General features: G+C 43.9%; 1 protein-coding gene across 2 annotated transcripts in view; it reads right to left on the reverse strand.

Annotated features, from left to right (window-relative positions):
- Positions 1 to 12,500, reverse strand: part of jak2a (Janus kinase 2a) — a 61,069-nt gene that overhangs the window by 42,141 nt on the left and 6,428 nt on the right. For both annotated transcript variants that reach the window (XR_013794772.1, XM_079587202.1), the window contains exons 5-10: positions 11,483 to 11,628; positions 11,111 to 11,402; positions 2,908 to 3,027; positions 2,491 to 2,648; positions 2,219 to 2,330; positions 329 to 515 (exon numbers count right to left, since the gene is read on the reverse strand). Coding sequence is in view for 1 of the 2 variants with exons in the window: in XM_079587202.1 (XP_079443328.1) it covers positions 329 to 515; positions 2,219 to 2,330; positions 2,491 to 2,648; positions 2,908 to 3,027; positions 11,111 to 11,402; positions 11,483 to 11,628 (1,015 nt within the window). In the remaining variant the exon portion in view is untranslated. The remainder of the gene's footprint in view (positions 1 to 328; positions 516 to 2,218; positions 2,331 to 2,490; positions 2,649 to 2,907; positions 3,028 to 11,110; positions 11,403 to 11,482; positions 11,629 to 12,500) is intronic.

A 12,500-nucleotide genomic window follows, 5' to 3' on the forward strand; every position in this document is an offset into this window, starting at 1 on the left:
AGGGGGAGACGAACTACATGGAGGATAAATGTTTGGGCTGAGAGGATGAGATGCACTCTGTGTGACTCCGCTGAACCCGAAGCACTGTCTGTACTTTACTACTTTGCTGTAATAAACTTCATTTTTTGAGATCTTCGACGTCCACATCATTTTTTCTTACAATACTGATGAGATGATAATACTACGAGTTCTAATACCGTATTTTCTGGACTTTAAGTCACACTTTTTCCATAGTTTGTCTGCGACTTATATATCAAAGTTAACCCATACTGACTAGGCTCGTTTAGCCATAGACTCGTTTAGAAATGTGTTTGTATGTGTGTGTCACCTTTGTTGCGCGGCGGACAGCAGCGGCTCAGCTGGAACACGTGTGTGTCGGAGCGTAGCGCCTCCTTCTGGTAGCGTTGCAGTAACTCACTCAGACTCGCGAAACTGCTCTTCCCTCCGCTCAACACAAACTCTCCCGAAGCAGAGCGAGCCACCAGACAGTGTTTGAACTCCAGCTGACCCTCGTGCTGCGCACACACACACACACACACACACACACACACACACACACACACACACACACACACACACACACAGATGAGGTTAGTGACTGCATGATATATCTCACACATACACACATTCACCTCGAGGGTGATATAACTCACACACACACACCAGTGTTGTGTGTAACGCGTTACAGTAACGTAACTACTTTTTTGGGTAAAAAGTAGTGTAACGCGCTACTATTTAAAATTTGGTAACGAAACGTAGTTACTTTTTCAATTCGCCACAACGTTACTTTTCCCAGGGACAGATTTGACAGCGACACGGTCTTCTCGGCTGCGTGCTTGCTATCGTCACAAGCTCCACACGGTACGTGACAGACGCTAGCAGAGCCGCCAATTCACTGCGCAAACCAAACGTAATACTACCCACCGGATGAAGAAGGGTTGGCATTTAAAACACCAAATATAAGGATTGGCATATCAAGCAAAATAATATTCGATGATTGTTCGAAAATCGTACCTGTCCCCCACATGCTCACCGGTAAGACGGCGTTCGCTCTAATCCCGCTCCGACATTCCATTTCTCTGTACTGCAGGCTAATAGCCCTACGTGTTGTAGCCTAGTCATTAAAGAAAACGATTTAGTTTCATATTTATGTTTAAATAAAATATTTTTTTAATTTCATCTATGTTGATTTAAAGTGAAAAGCATGACTAAGATCAGGAGAGGAGTGGGCAGACGTGATTTTGACCACTTCATTAAGTTTGTTTTTGTAGAAAGCCTTTCTTTAAAGTGAATTTCGTTTTGTATTAATTGTATCTTAATTTTAATCAATGTTTCATCGACCAATTGCCTGGATTTAATAAATAAGAAGTAAATATAGCAGATAACATAATCAGGACTTCTCAAGAGCGCCGGCGCGTGAACTGGAGCTCGTCTCGTAATGACATCTTGACTGAATGAAGATCAATGAAAGCTTGAAGTGTCTACTTTTAACCAAAACTATTAAAAACGAAAGAAAACAGACGCTCTGCTTATGTAATCCGTATGAAGTGTGCATTTCTCTCTGGCACGTTCACTACAGTGAAGATCGCGAGTCAGCGTCAACTCCATCTCCGCAGCCGACATCGACAGAAAACACTCGTTTATTAATAAACATTTGAAATGTCTCCTTACTATATTTGACATATTCATAATCATTACTTTTGCCGGTTCTTTGTGACATTTTTCCTTAATGTGTTTTTCCGACACACACACACACACACACACACACACACACCTCGAGGGTGATAACACACACACACTCACCTCGAGGGTAATAACACACACACACACACTCACCTCGAGGGTGATAACACACACACACTCACCTCGAGGGTGATAACACACACACACACTCACCTCAAGGGTGATAACACACACACACACACTCACCTCGAGGGTAATAACACACACACACACACACTCACCTCGAGGGTGATAACACACACACACACTCACCTCGAGGGTAATAACACACACACACACACACTCACCTCGAGGGTAATAACACACACACACACACACTCACCTCGAGGGTGATAACACACACACACACACTCACCTCGAGGGTAATAACACACACACACTCACCTCGAGGGTGATAACACACACACACACTCACCTCGAGGGTGATAACACACACACACTCACCTCGAGGGTGATAACACACACACACACTCACCTCGAGGGTGAAGGACAGGTAGAACTGGTGGTAATGTTTCGGGCTGCTCCTCAGGATATAAAGGCCACGCTGGTTCTCACAGCGACGCAAACGACTGATGGCGAACTCCGTCCTGAGGGAACGAACACCTCTTTACACACGTGTGGATTATATTATATTATATTATATGGCCGTATGAAATGGGTTAATTTTTCCCCAAATTCAGTTTATCCTGTTTTTTCTGGATGTTTTTTTCTAGGTGTGTGTGTGTGTGTGTGTGTAGCTGAACTCACGACACGGGCCCGTGGCAGCTGATCTGCATGGCCTCCAGGAGTCTAGGGGGCGCCACCTCTTTGCACAGGTAGTGATGCGCGTCTGTGGTGAGTCTGTAGTAGCCGTCGATCAGAGACACAAAGGACAGCGCTTCACTCAGAGAAGCAAACTCCAGCTCCTGTGGGAAACACACACACACACTCCGACTAGACGACTGCTCGGATCCTAAAACATGTACCCGAACACGACGTGCAAAAAGAAAGAAAGAACTGAGATAACATTGTCATAGCATTATTTTGAATAATACATTTTTTGTTAAATGCCCGACATTGTTATTGACATTCCCGGGTCCCCGAGAACTACTACTGACCCGACCGTGTCCGAGGCACTCATCGAGGAGGTCTCGGACACAAGTGGAGAGAGAGTGTGTGTGTTACCAGCATCTGACTGTCCTGTCTGTTAATGGAGACGACCCGGTTCTCCACAGACCCGTCTCTGCTGCCCTGCTTCACACTGATGTCGATGACGTCAGAGAAATCACAGTACACCTGCAGATCCTGAACACACACAAGCACACACACACTAAAAGATGAAGTGTGTTGAAGTGTGTGTTCCTGTAGTTCATTACGCTGTTGAAGTGTGTGTTCCTGTAGTTCATTACACTGTGTGTTGAAGTGTGTGTTCCTGTAGTTAATTACGCTGTGTGTTGAAGTGTGTGTTCCTGTAGTTCATTACACTGTGTGTTGAAGTGTGTGTTCCTGTAGATCATTACGCTGTGTGTTGAAGTGTGTGTTCCTGTAGTTCATTACGCTGTGTGTTGAAGTGTGTTCCTGTAGTTCATTACACTGTGTGTTGAAGTGTGTGTTCCTGTAGTTCATTACGCTGTGTGTTGAAGTGTGTGTTCCTGTAGATCATTACGCTGTGTGTTGAAGTGTGTTCCTGTAGTTCATTACGCTGTTGAAGTGTGTGTTCCTGTAGTTCATTACACTGTGTGTTGAAGTGTGTTCCTGTAGTTCATTACATTGTGTGTTGAAGTGTGTGTTCCTGTAGTTCATTACACTGTTGAAGTGTGTGTTCCTGTAGTTCATTACACTGTGTGTTGAAGTGTGTTCCTGTAGTTCATTACGCTGTGTGTTGAAGTGTGTGTTCCTGTAGTTCATTACGCTGTTGAAGTGTGTGTTCCTGTAGTTCATTACACTGTGTGTTGAAGTGTGTGTTCCTGTAGTTCATTACACTGTGTGTTGAAGTGTGTGTTCCTGTAGTTCATTACGCTGTGTGTTGAAGTGTGTGTTCCTGTAGTTCATTACACTGTTGAAGTGTGTGTTCCTGTAGTTCATTACACTGTGTGTTGAAGTGTGTGTTCCTGTAGTTCATTACACTGTTGAAGTGTGTGTTCCTGTAGTTCATTACACTGTGTGTTGAAGTGTGTTCCTGTAGTTCATTACACTGTTGAAGTGTGTGTTCCTGTAGTTCATTACGCTGTGTGTTGAAGTGTGTTCCTGTAGATCATTACGCTGTGTGTTGAAGTGTGTTCCTGTAGTTCATTACGCTGTGTGTTGAAGTGTGTGTTCCTGTAGTTCATTACACTGTGTGTTGAAGTGTGTGTTCCTGTAGTTCATTACACTGTTGAAGTGTGTGTTCCTGTAGTTCATTACACTGTGTGTTGAAGTGTGTGTTCCTGTAGTTCATTACACTGTTGAAGTGTGTGTTCCTGTAGTTAATTACGCTGTGTGTTGAAGTGTGTGTTCCTGTAGTTAATTACGCTGTGTTGAAGTGTGTGTTCCTGTAGTTAATTACGCTGTGTGTTGAAGTGTGTGTTCCTGTAGTTCATTACACTGTGTGTTGAAGTGTGTGTTCCTGTAGATCATTACGCTGTGTGTTGAAGTGTGTTCCTGTAGTTCATTACACTGTGTGTTGAAGTGTGTGTTCCTGTAGTTCCTTACGCTGTGTGTTGAAGTGTGTGTTCCTGTAGATCATTACGCTGTGTGTTGAAGTGTGTTCCTGTAGTTCATTACGCTGTTGAAGTGTGTGTTCCTGTAGTTCATTACACTGTTGAAGTGTGTGTTCCTGTAGTTCATTACACTGTGTGTTGAAGTGTGTGTTCCTGTAGTTCATTACGCTGTGTGTTGAAGTGTGTTCCTGTAGTTCATTACGCTGTTGAAGTGTGTGTTCCTGTAGTTCATTACACTGTGTGTTGAAGTGTGTGTTCCTGTAGTTCATTACACTGTTGAAGTGTGTGTTCCTGTAGTTCATTACATTGTGTGTTGAAGTGTGTGTTCCTGTAGTTCATTACACTGTTGAAGTGTGTGTTCCTGTAGTTCATTACACTGTGTGTTGAAGTGTGTTCCTGTAGTTCATTACGCTGTGTGTTGAAGTGTGTGTTCCTGTAGTTCATTACGCTGTTGAAGTGTGTGTTCCTGTAGTTCATTACACTGTGTGTTGAAGTGTGTGTTCCTGTAGTTCATTACACTGTGTGTTGAAGTGTGTGTTCCTGTAGTTCATTACGCTGTGTGTTGAAGTGTGTGTTCCTGTAGTTCATTACACTGTTGAAGTGTGTGTTCCTGTAGTTCATTACACTGTGTGTTGAAGTGTGTGTTCCTGTAGTTCATTACACTGTTGAAGTGTGTGTTCCTGTAGTTCATTACACTGTGTGTTGAAGTGTGTGTTCCTGTAGTTCATTACACTGTTGAAGTGTGTGTTCCTGTAGTTAATTACGCTGTGTGTTGAAGTGTGTGTTCCTGTAGTTAATTACGCTGTGTTGAAGTGTGTGTTCCTGTAGTTAATTACGCTGTGTTGAAGTGTGTGTTCCTGTAGTTCATTACACTGTGTGTTGAAGTGTGTGTTCCTGTAGATCATTACGCTGTGTGTTGAAGTGTGTGTTCCTGTAGTTAATTACGCTGTGTGTTGAAGTGTGTGTTCCTGTAGTTAATTACGCTGTGTGTTGAAGTGTGTGTTCCTGTAGTTCATTACACTGTGTGTTGAAGTGTGTGTTCCTGTAGATCATTACGCTGTGTGTTGAAGTGTGTGTTCCTGTAGATCATTACGCTGTGTGTTGAAGTGTGTGTTCCTGTAGTTAATTACGCTGTGTGTTGAAGTGTGTGTTCCTGTAGTTAATTACGCTGTGTGTTGAAGTGTGTGTTCCTGTAGTTAATTACGCTGTGTGTTGAAGTGTGTGTTCCTGTAGATCATTACGCTGTGTGTTGAAGTGTGTGTTCCTGTAGTTCATTACGCTGTGTGTTGAAGTGTGTTCCTGTAGATCATTACGCTGTGTGTTGAAGTGTGTGTTCCTGTAGATCATTACGCTGTGTGTTGAAGTGTGTGTTCCAGTAGATCATTACGCTGTGTGTTGAAGTGTGTGTTCCAGTAGATCATTACGCTGTGTGTTGAAGTGTGTGTTCCTGTAGTTCATTACGCTGTGTGTTGAAGTGTGTGTTCCAGTAGATCATTACGCTGTGTGTTGAAGTGTGTGTTCCTGTAGATCATTACGCTGTGTTGAAGTGTGTGTTCCAGTAGATCATTACGCTGTGTGTTGAAGTGTGTGTTCCTGTAGATCATTACGCTGTGTGTTGAAGTGTGTGTTCCTGTAGATCATTACGCTGTGTGTTGAAGTGTGTGTTCCTGTAGTTCATTACGCTGTGTGTTGAAGTGTGTGTTCCTGTAGTTAATTACGCTGTGTGTTGAAGTGTGTGTTCCTGTAGTTCATTACGCTGTGTGTTGAAGTGTGTGTTCCTGTAGATCATTATGCTGTGTGTTGAAGTGTGTGTTCCTGTAGTTCATTACGCTGTGTGTTGAAGTGTGTTCCTGTAGTTCATTACGCTGTGTGTTAAAGTGTGTGTTCCAGTAGATCATTACGCTGTGTGTTGAAGTGTGTGTTCCTGTAGTTAATTACGCTGTGTGTTGAAGTGTGTGTTCCTGTAGTTCATTACGCTGTGTGTTGAAGTGTGTGTTCCTGTAGTTCATTACACTGTTGAAGTGTGTGTTCCTGTAGTTCATTACACTGTGTGTTGAAGTGTGTGTTCCTGTAGTTAATTACGCTGTGTGTTGAAGTGTGTGTTCCTGTAGTTAATTACGCTGTGTTGAAGTGTGTGTTCCTGTAGTTCATTACACTGTGTGTTGAAGTGTGTGTTCCTGTAGATCATTACGCTGTGTGTTGAAGTGTGTGTTCCTGTAGATCATTACGCTGTGTGTTGAAGTGTGTGTTCCTGTAGTTAATTACGCTGTGTGTTGAAGTGTGTGTTCCTGTAGATCATTACGCTGTGTGTTGAAGTGTGTGTTCCTGTAGATCATTACGCTGTGTGTTGAAGTGTGTGTTCCTGTAGATCATTACGCTGTGTGTTGAAGTGTGTGTTCCTGTAGATCATTACGCTGTGTGTTGAAGTGTGTGTTCCTGTAGATCATTACGCTGTGTGTTGAAGTGTGTGTTCCTGTAGTTAATTACGCTGTGTGTTTGAAGTGTGTGTTCCTGTAGTTAATTACGCTGTGTTGAAGTGTGTGTTCCTGTAGTTCATTACACTGTGTGTTGAAGTGTGTGTTCCTGTAGATCATTACGCTGTGTGTTGAAGTGTGTGTTCCTGTAGTTAATTACGCTGTGTGTTGAAGTGTGTGTTCCTGTAGTTAATTACGCTGTGTGTTGAAGTGTGTGTTCCTGTAGATCATTACGCTGTGTGTTGAAGTGTGTGTTCCTGTAGTTCATTACGCTGTGTGTTGAAGTGTGTTCCTGTAGATCATTACGCTGTGTGTTGAAGTGTGTGTTCCTGTAGATCATTACGCTGTGTGTTGAAGTGTGTGTTCCAGTAGATCATTACGCTGTGTGTTGAAGTGTGTGTTCCAGTAGATCATTACGCTGTGTTGAAGTGTGTGTTCCTGTAGTTCATTACGCTGTGTGTTGAAGTGTGTGTTCCTGTAGATCATTACGCTGTGTGTTGAAGTGTGTGTTCCTGTAGATCATTACGCTGTGTGTTGAAGTGTGTGTTCCAGTAGATCATTACGCTGTGTGTTGAAGTGTGTGTTCCAGTAGATCATTACGCTGTGTGTTGAAGTGTGTGTTCCTGTAGTTCATTACGCTGTGTGTTGAAGTGTGTGTTCCAGTAGATCATTACGCTGTGTGTTGAAGTGTGTGTTCCTGTAGATCATTACGCTGTGTTGAAGTGTGTGTTCCAGTAGATCATTACGCTGTGTGTTGAAGTGTGTGTTCCTGTAGATCATTACGCTGTGTGTTGAAGTGTGTGTTCCTGTAGATCATTACGCTGTGTGTTGAAGTGTGTGTTCCTGTAGTTCATTACGCTGTGTGTTGAAGTGTGTGTTCCTGTAGTTAATTACGCTGTGTGTTGAAGTGTGTGTTCCTGTAGTTCATTACGCTGTGTGTTGAAGTGTGTGTTCCTGTAGATCATTATGCTGTGTGTTGAAGTGTGTGTTCCTGTAGTTCATTACGCTGTGTGTTGAAGTGTGTTCCTGTAGTTCATTACGCTGTGTGTTAAAGTGTGTGTTCCTGTAGTTCATTACGCTGTGTGTTGAAGTGTGTGTTCCAGTAGATCATTACGCTGTGTGTTGAAGTGTGTGTTCCTGTAGTTAATTACGCTGTGTGTTGAAGTGTGTGTTCCTGTAGTTCATTACGCTGTGTGTTGAAGTGTGTGTTCCTGTAGTTCATTACACTGTTGAAGTGTGTGTTCCTGTAGTTCATTACACTGTGTGTTGAAGTGTGTGTTCCTGTAGTTAATTACGCTGTGTGTTGAAGTGTGTGTTCCTGTAGTTAATTACGCTGTGTTGAAGTGTGTGTTCCTGTAGTTCATTACACTGTGTGTTGAAGTGTGTGTTCCTGTAGATCATTACGCTGTGTGTTGAAGTGTGTGTTCCTGTAGATCATTACGCTGTGTGTTGAAGTGTGTGTTCCTGTAGTTAATTACGCTGTGTGTTGAAGTGTGTGTTCCTGTAGATCATTACGCTGTGTGTTGAAGTGTGTGTTCCTGTAGATCATTACGCTGTGTGTTGAAGTGTGTGTTCCTGTAGATCATTACGCTGTGTGTTGAAGTGTGTGTTCCTGTAGATCATTACGCTGTGTGTTGAAGTGTGTGTTCCAGTAGATCATTACGCTGTGTGTTGAAGTGTGTGTTCCAGTAGATCATTACGCTGTGTTGAAGTGTGTGTTCCTGTAGTTCATTACGCTGTGTGTTGAAGTGTGTGTTCCTGTAGTTAATTACGCTGTGTGTTGAAGTGTGTGTTCCTGTAGTTAATTACGCTGTGTGTTGAAGTGTGTGTTCCTGTAGATCATTACGCTGTGTGTTGAAGTGTGTGTTCCTGTAGTTCATTACGCTGTGTGTTGAAGTGTGTGTTCCTGTAGATCATTACGCTGTGTGTTGAAGTGTGTGTTCCTGTAGTTAATTACGCTGTGTGTTGAAGTGTGTGTTCCTGTAGTTCATTACGCTGTGTGTTGAAGTGTGTGTTCCAGTAGATCATTACGCTGTGTGTTGAAGTGTGTGTTCCTGTAGATCATTACGCTGTGTGTTGAAGTGTGTGTTCCTGTAGATCATTACGCTGTGTGTTGAAGTGTGTGTTCCTGTAGATCATTACGCTGTGTGTTGAAGTGTGTGTTCCTGTAGATCATTACGCTGTGTGTTGAAGTGTGTGTTCCTGTAGTTCATTACGCTGTGTGTTGAAGTGTGTGTTCCTGTAGTTCATTACGCTGTGTGTTGAAGTGTGTGTTCCTGTAGTTAATTACGCTGTGTGTTGAAGTGTGTGTTCCTGTAGATCATTACGCTGTGTGTTGAAGTGTGTGTTCCTGTAGTTCATTACGCTGTGTGTTGAAGTGTGTGTTCCTGTAGTTCATTACGCTGTGTGTTGAAGTGTGTGTTCCTGTAGTTCATTACGCTGTGTGTTGAAGTGTGTGTTCCTGTAGTTAATTACGCTGTGTGTTGAAGTGTGTGTTCCTGTAGTTAATTACGCTGTGTGTTGAAGTGTGTGTTCCTGTAGATCATTATGCTGTGTGTTGAAGTGTGTGTTCCTGTAGTTCATTACGCTGTGTGTTGAAGTGTGTGTTCCTGTAGTTCATTACGCTGTGTGTTGAAGTGTGTGTTCCTGTAGTTCATTACGCTGTGTGTTAAAGTGTGTGTTCCTGTAGTTCATTACGCTGTGTGTTGAAGTGTGTGTTCCTGTAGTTAATTACGCTGTGTGTTGAAGTGTGTGTTCCTGTAGTTCATTACGCTGTGTGTTGAAGTGTGTTGCTGTAGTTCATTACGCTGTGTGTTGAAGTGTGTGTTCCAGTAGATCATTACGCTGTGTGTTAAAGTGTGTTCCTGTAGTTAATTACGCTGTGTGTTGAAGTGTGTGTTCCTGTAGTTAATTACGCTGTGTGTTGAAGTGTGTGTTCCTGTAGTTCATTACGCTGTGTGTTGAAGTGTGTGTTCCTGTAGTTCATTACGCTGTGTGTTGAAGTGTGTGTTCCTGTAGTTAATTACGCTGTGTGTTGAAGTGTGTGTTCCTGTAGTTCATTACGCTGTGTGTTGAAGTGTGTGTTCCTGTAGTTAATTACACTGTGTGTTGAAGTGTGTGTTCCTGTAGATCATTACGCTGTGTGTTGAAGTGTGTGTTCCTGTAGTTCATTACGCTGTGTGTTGAAGTGTGTTCCTGTAGTTCATTACGCTGTGTGTTGAAGTGTGTGTTCCTGTAGTTCATTACGCTGTGTGTTGAAGTGTGTTGCTGTAGTTCATTACGCTGTGTGTTGAAGTGTGTGTTCCAGTAGTTAATTACGCTGTGTGTTGAAGTGTGTGTTCCTGTAGTTAATTACGCTGTGTGTTGAAGTGTGTGTTCCTGTAGTTAATTACGCTGTGTGTTGAAGTGTGTGTTCCAGTAGTTAATTACACTGTGTGTTGAAGTGTGTGTTCCTGTAGTTCATTACGCTGTGTGTTGAAGTGTGTGTTCCTGTAGTTAATTACGCTGTGTGTTGAAGTGTGTGTTCCTGTAGTTCATTACGCTGTGTGTTGAAGTGTGTGTTCCTGTAGTTCATTACGCTGTGTGTTGAAGTGAGTGTTCCTGTAGATCATTACGCTGTGTGTTGAAGTGTGTGTTCCTGTAGATCATTACGCTGTGTGTTGAAGTGTGTGTTCCAGTAGTTAATTACACTGTGTGTTGAAGTGTGTGTTCCTGTAGCTCATTACGCTGTGTGTTGAAGTGTGTGTTCCTGTAGATCATTACGCTGTGTGTTGAAGTGTGTGTTCTTAGGATACTGAGGCACAAATAGTTGTATGCTCTATTGTAACCTAATGTTCCTTTTTTTTTAGTATTTTTTTTTATTAATGCACTTTTAAAAAGTGAATGTTATTTAATGTCAATAAAATATGCGATGCTTGATTTATAATTGCGCCCTCTTGTGGACACAGGAGACAATACAGCACGGTTTTACTCTAACATTAACTATTGCCTTTAGAATTCGAATTCAAAATTTTGCTAATATTTAAAAAAGAAATTTGAATTTAGTTTTCAGCCATTTTGACAGCCCTAGAAAACGTCTCTGATTGGTCGATGCACTCCACAGACGGGAGCATTACCCAATCATGTAGATTAACTGCAACGAGGCTCGGATGAAGATGACGTACAGCTGTACCCTGATGATGTCACGAGCAGAAACTCTCACACACACACACACACCTCTCGGTCTCTGGGCTCCTGGCCCCGGGACCAGCGGATGCCCTGGTTGCCGCTGACGACGATGGTGACGGCGCCGGCGCTCGGCTCGGTGACGAGGAAGCGCTCGGTGTAGAAGGCCGCCTGCAGCGCCTCCAGGCTGAGCACGTACTTCAGCTTCAGGTCTCGAACACACGCCCTACACGAGCCGAACTGGTGGACGAACTTCCGAAAGCGGAAGCGGATCCTCTTCCGGGTCACGAAGTGCTGGTTCTGGATGTGCGCTCGCATGTTCTTCGGGAGGAACGACTTATAACTGCGAATCAAGACAGCAGAGGTCAGAGGTCAGGCCATCACACTCCACAGCGCAGGTCAGAGGTCAGGTATGAGTCTCACCTGTTGTGGTTGTAGATGTCAACAGGGGATTTGGCTTTTTCTTTGGCCAAACGCATCATATCGATGACAGCCAATCCCAAACACTCTTCCTGAAACTCCAGGCTGATGGGAACGCTGACCGAGCCACTCAGAAAATCTGACCTCCACTGAGAGAGAGAGAGAGAGAGAGAGAGAGAGGGAGAGAGTGTGTGTGTGTGTAAGAGAGAGAGAGAGAGAGAGAGAGAGAGAGAGAGGGAGAGAGAGTGTGTGTGTGTAAGAGAGAGAGAGAGAGAGAGAGAGAGGGAGAGAGAGTGTGTGTGTGTGTAAGAGAGAGAGAGAGAGAGTGTGTGTGTGTGTAAGAGAGAGAGAGAGAGAGAGAGAGTGTGTAAGAGAGAGAGGGGGGGGGGGGGAGAGAGGGGGGGAGAGAGAGAGAGGGAGAGAGAGTGTGTGTGTGTGTAAGAGAGAGAGAGAGAGAGAGAGAGAGTGTGTGTGTGTAAGAGAGAGAGAGAGAGAGAGAGAGAGTGTGTGTGTGTAAGAGAGAGAGAGAGTGTGTGTGTAAGAGAGAGAGAGGGGGGGGGGAGAGAGAGGGGGGGAGAGAGAGAGAGGGAGAGAGAGTGTGTGTGTGTGTAAGAGAGAGAGAGAGAGAGAGAGAGAGTGTGTGTGTGTAAGAGAGAGAGAGAGAGAGAGTGTGTGTGTAAGAGAGAGAGAGGGGGGGGGAGAGAGAGAGGGGGAGAGAGAGGGAGAGAGAGTGTGTGTGTAAGAGAGAGAGAGTGTGTGTGTAAGAGAGAGAGAGAGGGGGGGGGAGAGAGAGAGGGGGAGAGAGAGGGAGAGAAAGTGTGTGTGTAAGAGAGAGAGAGTGTGTGTGTAAGAGAGAGAGGGGGGGGGGGGGGGGGGAGAGAGAGGGGGAGAGAGAGTGTGTGTGTAAGAGAGAGAGAGTGTGTGTGTAAGAGAGAGAGAGATGGGGGGGAGAGAGAGGGTTAGAGAGACACAGCCTGCTCCTCCTCACCTGTGTGTGTGTGTGTGTGTGTGTGCACCTGCT

The sequence above is a fragment of the Phoxinus phoxinus genome (genome assembly GCF_949152265.1).
Source record: "Phoxinus phoxinus genome assembly, chromosome: 17".
Lineage (NCBI taxonomy): Eukaryota > Metazoa > Chordata > Actinopteri > Cypriniformes > Leuciscidae > Phoxinus > Phoxinus phoxinus.